This window comes from Rhinolophus ferrumequinum (genome assembly GCF_004115265.2).
Source record: "Rhinolophus ferrumequinum isolate MPI-CBG mRhiFer1 chromosome 15 unlocalized genomic scaffold, mRhiFer1_v1.p scaffold_54_arrow_ctg1_1, whole genome shotgun sequence".
NCBI classification, from domain to species: domain Eukaryota; kingdom Metazoa; phylum Chordata; class Mammalia; order Chiroptera; family Rhinolophidae; genus Rhinolophus; species Rhinolophus ferrumequinum.
The window spans coordinates 2956093-2969004 of NW_022680357.1; the positions used below are offsets into that span (position 1 = coordinate 2956093).

Genomic DNA, 12912 nt, shown 5'->3' on the forward strand with positions numbered 1-12912 from the left:
CCCCGCCTCCCAGCTGGCGCCCCGAGCCCGGAGCTGCGCGAGCCTCGCGGGAGGCATTCGGCTCCCCGCGGGCCAGAGGTCGCCGCCGCTGGGTGAGTGCTGCGCCCCTGCTCCCTGCCTGCCCTTCCGCCTTCCGCCGCCCCTCGGCCCGGGATCCTCGCAGGAGACGCTGAGCTCCGCTCTCACTGGGGTCTCCCACAGATCCCAGATTTTCTCTCCGGGATTCCAGCGCCCTGCGCCCGGAGTCCGGCCGCGCCTGCGGTCCGATCGCGCTCCCCCCACGCCGCCGGTGGCGCGTCCTGTCCCCCACGCGCCCCCTGTGCACCCCCGGGGTTTACTTATCACTGCCCTGGGTCCCTCCTCGCCCCTTCCGTCCGCTCCCCAGTCTCGGCCACTGCATCCCCACCAACCCCGCGCTCCCCCCACCCTCATCAACCGCTGGCTTTGGACGCGGTGTGTCAGGGTCAGGGCGCAGGGCTCCCGGGAGACTGCACACCGCGCCTCTCCCTGCCCTGCCCTGCCTGCCCGACCTATCCATTGTGGGCGCCCCAGTGGGGCTCGCCCTGGCGCTGGCCTAGGGTGGGCTGAGCGGCTCGGGAGGGTTCGCTGGAAGCTGTGGCTGGGGGGTGGGTGCAGAGATCTGAAGGCCCAGGGAGTAGGAACCGCGGCTACGCGCGCGGGCACGGGCTGTCGCGGTGGGGGTCTGCCATTTGGCCCGAGGGGAAGCTGCCGGTGATGCGAAGATTGTAGGAAGAGCGGTTACTTCACCCAGGACTGGGGAGGAGAGGGGGTGCCGCCTCTGCCGGCTGGAAACGGAGACCCCACTCTCCGCCGCTCGGCACTCCTGCCTCCTCCCCAGAAGGGAACACTTGCCCTGGCCGTCCGTGTGTGTGCGGTCTCCCCACCCAGGGACCACGTGGGCCCTCACCTGCCCAGCTGCCCGGCCCACTGTCCCTGGCCTGCCAGCTGGCCTGGGGTGCTCAGGGAGGCGCATGCCGCTCTAAGTAGGAGCCACTTCTGGCTGCAGCTCAGCCTCTTCTGAAGAGAACAGTTTCCTGGGGACAGTCAGCCACTTGGGGGGTGGGGGACAACGGGGCCCTCCGGGGCAGAAGGTGGTGGGTAGCAACAGTGACAATGAGCCACCACTGGTTCCTGGTAAAATAATGACCCGGTAAAATAATCAAGTGTGCTGGGGATGGAATGTGGTCCTGGAAACATCCTGCTGAGTGTGCAGAACCCCAGAGAGGGGCTCCCGTGCTCGCCCACTCCCACCTGTGTCCCTCCCACAGGGAAGGGATTCCGGCCCTGACCACAGGTTGCCTCAGGGCAGATGGAGTGTGTTTGGGGAAGGGCGGGAGTGGGGTTGCCACTGGCTGTCCTCCTAGGGGGGAGGCAGGCTGCCACCTGGAGAGGCAGGCCTGCTGGTGGAGGGGGAGCCTTGGCTGGTGCCAATATTTCCCCACATTTGCCCTGCCCCACACAGGTGGGGGAAACACCTTTGGTTCTGCTGCGTCCCAGGTAAGGTGTGGGCTCTGAGATGAAACCTGGTGGTTTCCACAGTCTCTCCACACTGCAGTTGTCCCCCTGGAGGATGCAGCTCTCTCCCACTGACTGCGTGACATGCTAGCCCGAAAGGAGTTGGAGAGACGCAGGCTGGACGACACTGGGGCATGGAGCACTTGGCACTGAGACCTGTGTCTGTCCTCAGGCCCCTGGGAAGGCTCTGCCCCCGTCTCTGAGGAGCCCTGGGCAGGCACTTTCCCCTGAAGTTGGGAAGGAGATTCTGGGCCACCTGGGGCAGGCGCATGGCAGCCATCATTGAGCACCCACTGTGTGCCAAGCACTGCACGCAGCATCTTTCACACCTGAGCATATTGCATCTGTTCAGCGAGATTGCATTTTGTAGTAGTCGCCTATTATAGGAAGTCAGGGCTCAGAGAAATGGCGTGACTTACCCAAGATCACTCAGCCAGTGTGTGGGGGTGGGCTGGGACAGGGGGTGAGAGGCTGGGATCTGGTCCCTGTGCAGCATCAGTGGGTCGGCAGACCCTTCTTGATGGGGGCTCTGAGTCAGCCAGCTCTCAGCATCAGCTCGTGGTTATTGAATCAGCCCCCTCCCTATTGAATCTTTCACCCACGGAGCAAAGGGCCTCTGGGACAATTTTCCTATGAGCATGTAATTTCTGTGACTAAGAAGATTGCTGCTTCTGAATAATGGCTCTTACGGAATTATGTTGCAAGAGGCAGGCACAGTCATAGTGGCCTCAATTTGTTCTGCGCTGCTCTGAAGTCTAACTCAGGAGGTGGGGTGTTTGGGGGGGTGGGAGGTCAAGGGGGTCCTGACAGTTTGTTCCGCCTGCTCTGGGGGTTCCGGGCTGCCTGGGCGCCTGGCAGTGGCCTCAGAGGAGCCCTGAGCAACTGAGAGCTTATGAAGACAAGGTGTGTGTCTGATTTAGAATCAAATGTGCGTTCAGCCACAGCCTACCTGGAAACCCAGGCCCTGGCTACATCTGAGCCCCTCTCCCGCCATGGGTGAACAGAACACTTTCTCGGGTGAAGAAATGTGAGGAGGGGCCCCTCTGCACCAGGCATGGGGAGCAGAGATCAGCAGGGGGACTCTCGTCTTATAGGAATGAGCCTACAGGTGGCCCTTCTTTGAGAGTCGAGGAGATGCTTCTCCCAGAGCAGTATAATGCCTGGGAAGTGTGGGCTCCCCCAACCCGGGACCCACCTTCTGACCAGGGGCTCTGAGTGCTGCCCAAGGGACCCCAGCTTTGTCTTGAAATGCAGTTGTCCCCAAACATCGTACTTTGGTCTTTTTCAAATAAAGTGTTTGTCACATGCCTCATACCAGGTCACAACAGACAGTGAGGTGTGCTCAGCACTAGGAGTAGCAAACCCAGGAAAACACAGAAAACGTCTCTTTCCCCTCCTGGTGAGGAATCCAGGTGACAGAGTTTCTCCCGCCGGCTCCTGTGGTCCCTGTAGCTGATGGAGACTGTCCTGGTCCTTACTGCTCGTGGGTTTGCTTTTGTCTCCCTACTGGCGTTCTTTAGGATTTTCTCCGTACCCTTGATGCTCTGTAGATCAACTCTGACGCTATTTCATGTTTATCCTGGTATTTTATTCTGCTTAGGACAGATTTGCATAGGACTCTCGTTTTTCATCAGTTCTGCAGGTGCCCAGCCGTCCTCTCTGAATAACGGGTCAGTGCCCTCCTCCCAGCGCTCAGAACTTTCTGCAACTTCCTCCTCTCTGCACCACACTCTGTGGGACATCCTCTGCCCCTCTTCCAATTTGTCGATTCTCTCTTCAACTGTATCCAGACTGGAGTTCATTTGATCCTGAACTTTCGTGCGTTTTTTTTTTTTTTCCAAATGATGATTTTTTCCACACCCCAGAGTTGTAGTTTTCAAAAATAGACACTTGTTCATTTACTTCTTAAACAGAAGCAAAATTTACTTCACAATATTTTTACCCATGCCTTGTTGAGGATCTGAAACATATTGAACACATCTCGGGCATGCTTGTTAAGTCACAGTATTTTTATTTCACCTGAAATGAATCTGCCGAATGACCTTCCCCCTGTGGCTTTTCTAGGCCATGTTTGCTAGCGTGGGTTGGCTGAGTGCACTTGGAAATTCCGGTGTGTCCATCCAACAGGAGCAGAGGGTTTCTTTCTGTCATTGTCAATGTTGTTTATCATAGGCGCCCAACACCACCACCACCACCAGATTGCAATTGCCAACCCAAGACTGACAGCCACTGGGCGCGTTGTCTGTTCTGAGCTGACTTGGGGGCACTATCGTTCAGCTGAGTAGGACTCTGGACGGCCGCTGGGCCTGAGTGACCCTAACTGGCTCATCATGGCCCTTTCCAGCACCTCTCAGGCCCTTGTCTGGGTCTCCCAGGGGCACTTAGGCTCCCTGCTAAACCCCCATCCCCTGGGTAGCGGGACTCGAGGTGTCAGCCCCACCTGTATCCCCTTTCTCCTCATCAGTGGAGGTGTTTCTTTTCTCTTGAGCATCACCACTTTTATGAACTATTTCAAACCTACCACCAAGTACAAAAACTCTGTAACAAACACACACGTGCCGATCACCTTGAACTACAGATATTAATGTTTTCCCGTCTTTGCCCAACTCTTTCTCTACAAAACCCCACGCACACAGCTGAAGTCGTTCCTTCTACCCACTCTCCCCAAATCGTCCCCTTTCACACGCCCTCTCCCAATGTCCGGCTCTCTCTCTTTCCCCCTCAACCCAGACACGTGCACACGTGCCTGCACGCATTTCCTCCTGGCTTGTGGCACAGGCTATAATTAGCTCTAATTATTCTGTCCATTTTGTGTTCCCTCCTTTATGATGTGTGTGGAGGTCCTCTCTGCTTGTTCCCACACTGTGCCCTCTGCGTGGGGCTTAAGAAACACTGTCATTGCTGTGGAGGTGATGGACCCAGAGTGCATGGCCGTAGTCTGTCCCTTGCAGCTGCAATGACAGCACCTTGTGCACCTGTTTCGCAGGTCATTTCCTTGGCCCAGCAACATGCATGCACAGCAAGTGGGGGGGCCGGCAGCTGTGGGGGGGCAGGGAAACCAACTCCTCCTGGCTGGGGCTCTGCCGGGGTGACATGGAAGCCACTCGCCAGGGGACAGTGTTCCTGGGAGCCAGGTGGACACTGACAAAGCCTCTGCAGCCTCAGGTCTGGCTCCTTGGTCACATGGAAGACCTGGAACCCTTCTAATGGTTCTAGGACGTCAGCTGGAATCCGGCTACTTGGGGTCATCCAGGAGAGAAGGGCTCAGTGGGCATTGCTGTCCTTGTAGCTGCCATCAGTTGGGTGTGGGGGGGCTTCCCGTGCCCGGCCCATGTCCCAGCCTCTAATCACTCCACCAAGCCCCATCCCTCTCCACCTGTTCTCAGGGTCTCTGGGGAGGTGACTCCCACCATCCCCAGTCCCTTACTTTCGAGGTATGGGTAGTGATGCCCCAGGGAGACGGTGCTGGCCTCAGACTCCAGGACGGCTGCGGCTGATCGAGGGACCATCCTGGAGCCCGTGACGGGAGCTGGGCAGGTCTCTGGAAGCCATCGCACTATCAGCTGACGACGTCTTGATGTCTCGACTCACAGCAGCTGTCCCCCTGCTCCTTCCTCTCTGGGCTTGTTTTCCAAACAATTTGTTTAATGTGATTCCCAGCCGAGTTGAACATGAGTAATCGTGTTTACCCTACAATGTGGGGTAATCCTGCACCTCCTGGGGCAGGCGGGGCTCAGGGGGAGGAAGTGCCTGGCTGTCCGATTAATCGCGCGGCTCCTCCCTTCGTCTCTTGCAGAGAGGACGGGCCCCTGGCCTCTGTGGCTGAGATGGAGCCTCTGTTCCCCACCTCCACACCGGCGGGCTGGAACACCTCCTCCGCGGCCAGCAGTGCAGGTGGTGAGAATGGGACGATGGCCGGGTCGGCGCCCTCACCGGGGGCCCGAGCGGTGGTGGTGCCTGTGCTGTACCTGCTGGTGTGCACGGTGGGGCTGGGCGGCAATACGCTGGTTATCTACGTGGTGCTGCGCCACGCCAAGATGAAAACGGTGACCAATATCTACATCCTCAACCTGGCGGTGGCCGACGTACTCCTCATGCTGGGTCTGCCCTTCCTGGCCACGCAGAACGCCGTCTCCTACTGGCCCTTTGGCCCCGTGCTTTGCCGCCTGGTTATGACGCTGGATGGCATCAACCAGTTCACCAGCATCTTCTGCCTGACCGTCATGAGTGTGGACCGCTACTTGGCCGTGGTCCACCCCATCCGCTCCACACGGTGGCGGCGCCCACGGGTGGCCAAGCTGGCCAGCGCTGCGGTCTGGGCCTTCTCGCTGCTCATGTCTCTGCCACTGGTGGTTTTCGCCGACATCCAGGAGGGCTGGGACACCTGCAACCTCAGCTGGCCCGAGCCCGTGGGCCTGTGGGGCGCCATCTTCATCATCTACACGTCCGTGCTGGGCTTCTTTGGGCCACTGCTGGTCATCTGCCTGTGCTACCTGCTCATCGTGGTGAAGGTAAAAGCATCGGGTGTGCGCGTGGGCGCCACACGGCGGCGCTCAGAGCGCAAGGTGACGCGCATGGTGGTGGTGGTGGTGCTGGTGTTCGTGGGCTGCTGGCTGCCCTTCTTCATCATCAACATCGTCAACCTGGCCGTCGTCCTGCCTGAGGAGCCCGCCGCCGCTGGCACCTACTTCTTCGTCGTCATCCTGTCCTACGCCAACAGCTGCGCCAACCCTGTGCTCTACGGCTTTCTCTCTGACAACTTCCGCCAGAGCTTCCGGAAGGTTCTGTGCTTCCGCAAGGGCTATGGCACTGAGGACGTGGATGCCACGGAGCCACGGGCCAACAAGAACAGCCGGCTACAGGAGGCCACGCTGGCCGCACGCAGCCCTGAGGCCAACGGGCTCATGCAAACCAGCAGGTTGTGAGGGCTGCGAGCAGACGGCCCCTGGAGGCCCCTGCCTGGTCTGGATTTCCTGCTGGGCAGAGCCCTGGGCCAAGCCCTCCCCTGAGATGAGGGGTCCTACTGAGGTGCCCCCCAGCAGCCTGGAGGCTCTCCATGGTGTGAGGGCAACTGTCTGGGGCAAGGCTGTGGGGAGTCCTGCAGTGACGGGCTGCCTGTTCTCATGCAGGCCAGGGTTCTGGGGCCTTAGGGGGTGGGCGGGAGAGGCCCAGGGGTCCCAGGCAATGGTCAGGACATCTTGACTTGCCCCCAGCCTGTACCAGCCTCCCAGGCTAGGGGAGTGGCCGTTAGCATGAGCTGGGTGACTGCCCACCCAGCCTCTACTTTCTCATCACATGTGCCCTTCCTCAGGTCAGCCCTGCTTCACCTGGTCAGCATCAAGTGCTACTCTGTGAAATTAAAGACGGTGACTATGCTGGGCTCTGGCCAGTGCCCCACCCCCTCCACCTCTGCCTTCTAGGACCTGGAGTTGGCAGGTGTGAGGGATGAAGCTGCAAACACCCCCAGGACAGCTAGGTGATGGGTGCCAGAGGCGATTCCTGGCCTGCCAGCCCAAACTTGCTGCTGCATCTCCCTTCCTGCTGGCCCCTGGCGGGGAAGCAAGGGACAGGTGCCATTTGTTCCACTGTGGGAGTGTGTGGGTAAGAAGGCAGCAAGCACACAGGGAGAGTGAGGGGCTGAGGTTAGAGGTGGAGAGTCGGCCCAGGCTTCTGGGTGGGTGGGTGGGGCACAGGTGTCCAGAGGGGCCCCGTGCAGGGGGCCTGGGGCACCGGGAAAGGCTGTCCTGGGGAGGAGGTAGCAGGTGAGGATAGGAGAACCTACAGCCATCTCTTCTGCGTTTGGCAGGAGCTCTGGGCTGGAGAGGGAGGGAGAACGGAAGCAGAAGAGGAGAACTATCCAGACAGCAGTGGGAGAAACAGCTTCGCAGTACAAATAGCACCCAGCTTGGAAAGGCTGTGTGGGCGGATGCAAATGCCAGCAAATGCCAGGCCCCTGAGGAATTCTGCATCCCCCAGACTACAGTGGTCCCATCTACCCCCTAGAAATGCTGGCAACTTCTGCAGCCTGAGGCCCACCACGGGGTCCGGGAGAAAATGCCTACCCGAGCCTTGCTGGGATCCTGGGTATCGTGAGCCTCTGTCAGAAGCTGACAGGGAAAGGACCAGGGTATGGGGGTCCCCATCTTGGACAGCGTTGACCAGTGCCACCTCATTGGAGCTTCGTCTGTCAGCCCGGAACAGGACTCCATCCCTCAGGATGCAGGGGGAGCCATGCTGGGCGGGAGAAAGGCCGGTCAGTGCTACCTGGGCCTTGGCACCAACCCTGGACAGAGGCTAAGCCCTGGGAACGCAATGGCGTAATGAGGGCGCTAGTGTCTCCTGAATAAATTAGAGAATAAATGTTTGACTCTTTCCCAAAGCAAATATTGTCCCTGCAGCCGATCGAAGCCGGTGCAAATCAGAGCGCGTGGATAGGAAGAGGTGGGGTGGGGGTGGGCAAACACCCAGCTGGAAGTGGTCAGCGGGCACTTAGGTGGTAACTCAGCGGAAGGTGTAAACAACTGGGGTTAAAAGAATTGATGGGCGTTTGCCTTGGGGGTGGGTGGGTGCGGCCCCTCCCTCTCACTTCCTTGGAGGGGAGGGATCAGGATTTGGCCCTAAGTATAGGGAGGGCTCAGCTCCTTTTGTGGCTGGTGGGTGCAGAGCGTGGGAGGCTCATGTGGGAGCTCGGCCACCTCCAGGGCCCCCAGCTGAGTCCCTGCCACTCTTGGGCTCGATTCCAGAGACAAGGGGTGGCTCTTCCATGTGGGGCCCACAGAGCCTGGCATTGGAGTCACTGGGAGCTGGTGGCCAAAGCCACCCCCACACCCCCTTAGGAATCCCGGGGAGGGGCGGGTACCCCAGGAAAAACCGAGGCCCATTTAACCTGCTGTCTCCGCCCCGTGGTCAGGACTTCCCGGGATCAAAATGACTTTGGGATCAAGCAGATGGCTCGGAAATCTCTTCCCGGATCAATTTCTCCCAATTGATTTCACAGCACGAGCTCCCTCCCCAGGGTGGTGCCAGCCGAGAGTACCCATGTGGGGAGGACAGATGCCAGCAGCGCCCTGATCCATTCCTGCCCGAGAGAGGTGTGAGTGTGTGCCTGTGTGTGTGTGTGTGTGTGTGTGTGTGTGTGTGTGTGCCGGGGCCTGATGGACCCTGTGGGTGGAGGAGCCTGTAGACTGTTCCGGGGATTCCGGGCAGCCCATGGATCCTGGGTCTGGGTGGGAGCTGGGAAGAAACTTGGACAATCCCCGATGTCTCAGGCAACGGTGGCCACCAAGTAGGAGGGGAGAAGGACCTACCCGTAGGGTCTGTCAGGGATGGAGCAGGAGTGTCCCAGGAGGAGCGTGAGTCCTGGGAGCCAGTGGACCTGGCCCTTGTACACCAGGGGACACAGCCCAGCATGGCTGTTGCCCTCCCGCACCCAACACATGCTGGAGACAGCTGTGGGGGCCACAGAGCCACCACACTGCTTGCAGGTCCTGGTCCCAACCCTGAGTGGGGTGGGGGTGGCACAGAACCCGCACCGTCTCTGCGGGGGGGGTGACCTGTTTTATGGGCTCTCTCTCCGCATCGATGGGTTTTATTGGCCGCCTGGGCTCCAATGGCTTTCACAGTGACCTTGCTCAGGAAATCCGGCCCCCGGGGGCAGGATGAGCTGCAGGGGCAGAGGCAGGAGGGGCTGTTTGCCTGGCAGGGCAGGGCGTGGGGTAGGAATGCAGTGTGATGGCAGAGCAGCCCCCACAGGCAGAGCCAACGCTGTGTCCCCACAAGGAGGGAAACTGAGGCCGGCCTGCCCTGGAGCTGTGCAAGGTTGTGCTCCCAGCCCAACCCCCATCAGCAGGAGCTATGTTGGGGTGCTCTGGGTGGGGTTCTGAAGAAGAGTCAGGAAAGTCCACCCGCCTCAGGTGTCCTGGGACAGGAAGATGGGTGGACGATGGGTAACCACCAGGAACGACTTTCCACAGGAATCTGAGACCACAAGATCTGTGATGTCCTTTGGGGGTATCGGGGAGACACTGAAAATAGGGTCTTCGCTGGTCATTTATCAGGGCCCCTGCAGACCCATGGACCTCAGGGCTGGGTGGAGATGAGGACCTGGAGAGACAACGAGGTTCATGATTCCTCTTCCACCCTGGCTGGTGGGGGGTCCCCAAGCCCATCTCTGCTGCCCCCCCTCCATTGAGGCCAAGGGCACTGCCCTGTCCTGTGTAGACGGGCAGAGACCATCCTGGCTCCTCAGTGCTGGTCCTGCTATCGTAGCCCTGAAGGGCATTTGTTGAAAGAATAACCGAGTGATACTGAGCGAAGGGAGGTTCTGCCCAGGTGGGGGCCTTCCCTTGAAAGTCCTGTGACTGCCCAGGTGCCTGGGGGGGCAAGGTGTCCTGCTCCCTGCCCTCCCCTATCCTGGGGCTCACACCCCCTTCCAGGCCTCTTGCTCCTACCTTTGCCAGGCCCCCCTTCTCCCTCCTCCTTCAGGCTGTGTATCTGGAAATGGAGTGGCAGCTATGCATTTACTAGATTTGTGCTAATGGGGATCCGGGGGCACTATCTGGGTGCCTGACTGGGTCCTGATGTTGGTGAGGGGCCAGGTAATCCACCTGAGCAAACCTCCCTCCCCTGGCCGCCTCCTCTGGGGAGGGCAGTGAGGCCCTTTCTCGGAGGATTTCTTCCCTCACCTTTGGACACACAGGCTTGGTCTGGGGGAGGGCTTATGGAGTGACTGCCAATAGGGTCAGGGTTCTTTGGGGATGATGAGAATGTTCTGGAAACACATAGAAGTGGTGGTGGCACGACATTGGGAAAGTGCTAAATGCCACTGGATTGTTCACTTTCAAATGGTAAAATTTTACGCTTTATGAATTTCGCCCAAATTTTAAAAACAGACGTTTGGTTGGAATTCCACGAAATGGATCAACTAATGTGGGTAAATTGGCGCCCAGATGGGATCCCATCTCTCAGGAGAAGGTTGCAGGGCCGTCCCTGTGTTCAGGTGTTTTCCCCGTTTTCCTCTTATGGCCCAGGGATGTTCGGGCCTGATTACAACCCCTCCCACACAGCGGGAGCTCCCCACTTGCTATTCCGATTGTCAATTCCCCTCTTATCTTCTAAGTGGTCGGGGCAGCATGGACCTCATTGATTTCTGTGTCTCCAGATGGTGACTTTGCCTCATCCCTACCCCAGTTCTCAGCCGTGTATTATTGTTTTAAATAAATAAACCTGGAGGGGGTGGGGGAATGCCTTCTGCCCTGGATCCAGCGACAGTGTCTGCTGGGACACCCCCCAGGGTGCACCGAGGCTCTCCGTGGGGGTCTCAGTCATGCTCAGGGCATGCCCCCACCAGTCCCTGATTCTCTGCGGATGTGGTGTCCTTGGCACTTGGAGATTGTCAGATGCCTTTCTTGGCCTCACCTCCGCTGCCCTCCTGGGTCAGCAGCTGGGAGCAGGGCCTGTCCCTTGAGGTTTGGCCCTGCTGCCCAGTACCACCCTGTCTGGGCTGCGTGGATGGCTGGATTCATGCCGTGAGGTTCGAAGGAGGTAGAGTGGCTTCCAGGTTGCAGACTTCCTCTGACCTGGACTCTAGGCTCCGCCACTGCTGCTCTGCAGGTCCGGACAGAAGCCGTCAGCACACGGCAGGCTGGAACGAACACAGGCTTTGTTTGGAGCTGGCAGACAAGGGGTTCCCTCCTGGCCCCTCCTGGCCAGGCTGGCCCCAAGAACACAGGGGTTTAGGGGTTCTGGTCAGGGTAGGAGGGGAGTCCAGGACCTGGGAGGATGGAGGGAGGCCAGGGTCCTTCCAATCCCCCTGCAGACCCCCATTCCTACTCAGGTACCTTGGTCTCTACAGTGGAACCCTCTCCACCACCTGGGGGGTACCCATTAGCAATTGCTCCTAATGCACCTATAGGTTGCCAAGCACCCTGGGTGTGTCTGGCTATTCCAGCCATAAAAGGACACAGGCCAAAGGGCCAAAGTGCAGCCCGAGGCTCCGCCCAACTCAGCATCCCAGGGCCCCCTCCCAGCCCCCTCTGGGGGCCATGGATTCACCAGTTCAGGATGCCCCACCCCAAGTCCTTGGCCATAATGAGCCCCCAGAGTCCTGCTGCCACCTGCCATGTACCACAGTGGGGCCTGGTCTGGCCTTCAGGTTCCTGGGGGGCAGGGGTCCCCTTTGCGCCCCCTGAAGAGCTGGGTCTCAGGGCACAGACCCCCTGCCTGTCCGGATCTCTTTGTCTGTGTCTTTTTCAGGGCAGGGTCCTGTTTCGTCTGAAACCAGGACCCAGCATGAAGGGCCAGGGCTGCCGCCGGGGGTTTGAAGTCAGGGCCCCAGCACAGGGACTCACGGTCCCTGGGTCTCAGCTTCCTCGTGGAGCTGTAGAGACTGCCTGTGGGGCATGAGGGGCTCATACCTCCGATCCCAGGAGCCCCTGCCCTTCTTGCCCGGCGCTGGCCGGAGATGGCAGCCCCGAAGGTCTGAGGGACCCTCACAGCCCTCGTGGGCAGGCTGTGGGGGGGGCAGCCAAGGGTGGACACACGTGGGGCAGGATTTATGGTGCACCCCTGAGATGTGTCCACTGCTCAAGAGGCTACAGGCTCGGGCCTCGGGGTGGGTGGCTGGCAGAGCCCCTTCCCCTGCAGACAGGCCCTGCGTGGACAGCAAAGGGAGCCCTTCTTCCCACTCCTCTTCTGTCCAGGCCACACTTAGGGGGGACAGTCCAGCCTATGGGGGTACCAGCTCCCAGCACCACACACACTTGGGGGCTCTGCAGACCCCTGCTGGCCTCAGTTTCTCCACCTGTCCTGGCCTTTGTGCCCATAGTCCTTCCCCTGGTCCCCCCTGAGAGTGGGTGGGGAGGCCACGGGGTCAACCTCAGCTCAGGTTTGATTCTCCTGTGGGGTAACGGAGCTGCATGGTGGTGGGGAGGGCCGCTGCGTTCTCGGTTCATCCCCGCCCCTGCCTGCCTACCCTCATCAGCTGACCATTGACTGGAGAAGGCTCCCCAGCCCTGGGGCCTGGAGGAGGTGGGGTTCGTCTTATGGGGGGCTGGGGTCCTTGTGAGGGGGAGGGAAAAGAGGACCAGCCGGGCCGGGTGTTCTGTGGGCCCTGGGCCCCAAAAGTACACAAGGATTGAAGGAGGCCGGTGCCTATCCAGCACCCATGTGGCCCCAGCCCACCTGGTGGGCAGCCTTCGCCTCATGCATCCTCCGGAGAGAAGGGCATGGGGCTGCCAGCAGCCACCTCCTAACACCTCCTGCACCCCAGCTGGTGGCCTAGAGACCCTCCTTCTACGAGGGTCCATCTCCTGCTCAGCTGGCCGGCTGCAGCTCCAGCCACCTCCACATGGCCGGGAACCTTGGCCAGCTCGCCAG

The 12912-nt window shown here is 59.8% G+C and overlaps 1 protein-coding gene across 1 annotated transcript; it reads left to right on the forward strand.

Annotated features, from left to right (window-relative positions):
- The first annotated feature begins 5342 nt into the window (after window positions 1–5342).
- SSTR5 (somatostatin receptor 5) lies at window positions 5343–7196 on the forward strand. Its single transcript, XM_033101771.1, has one exon. It carries the CDS (start codon window positions 5364–5366, stop codon window positions 6459–6461), a length of 1098 nt encoding a protein of 365 aa, XP_032957662.1. The 5' UTR covers window positions 5343–5363; the 3' UTR covers window positions 6462–7196.
- Window positions 7197–12912: the final 5716 nt, after the last annotated feature.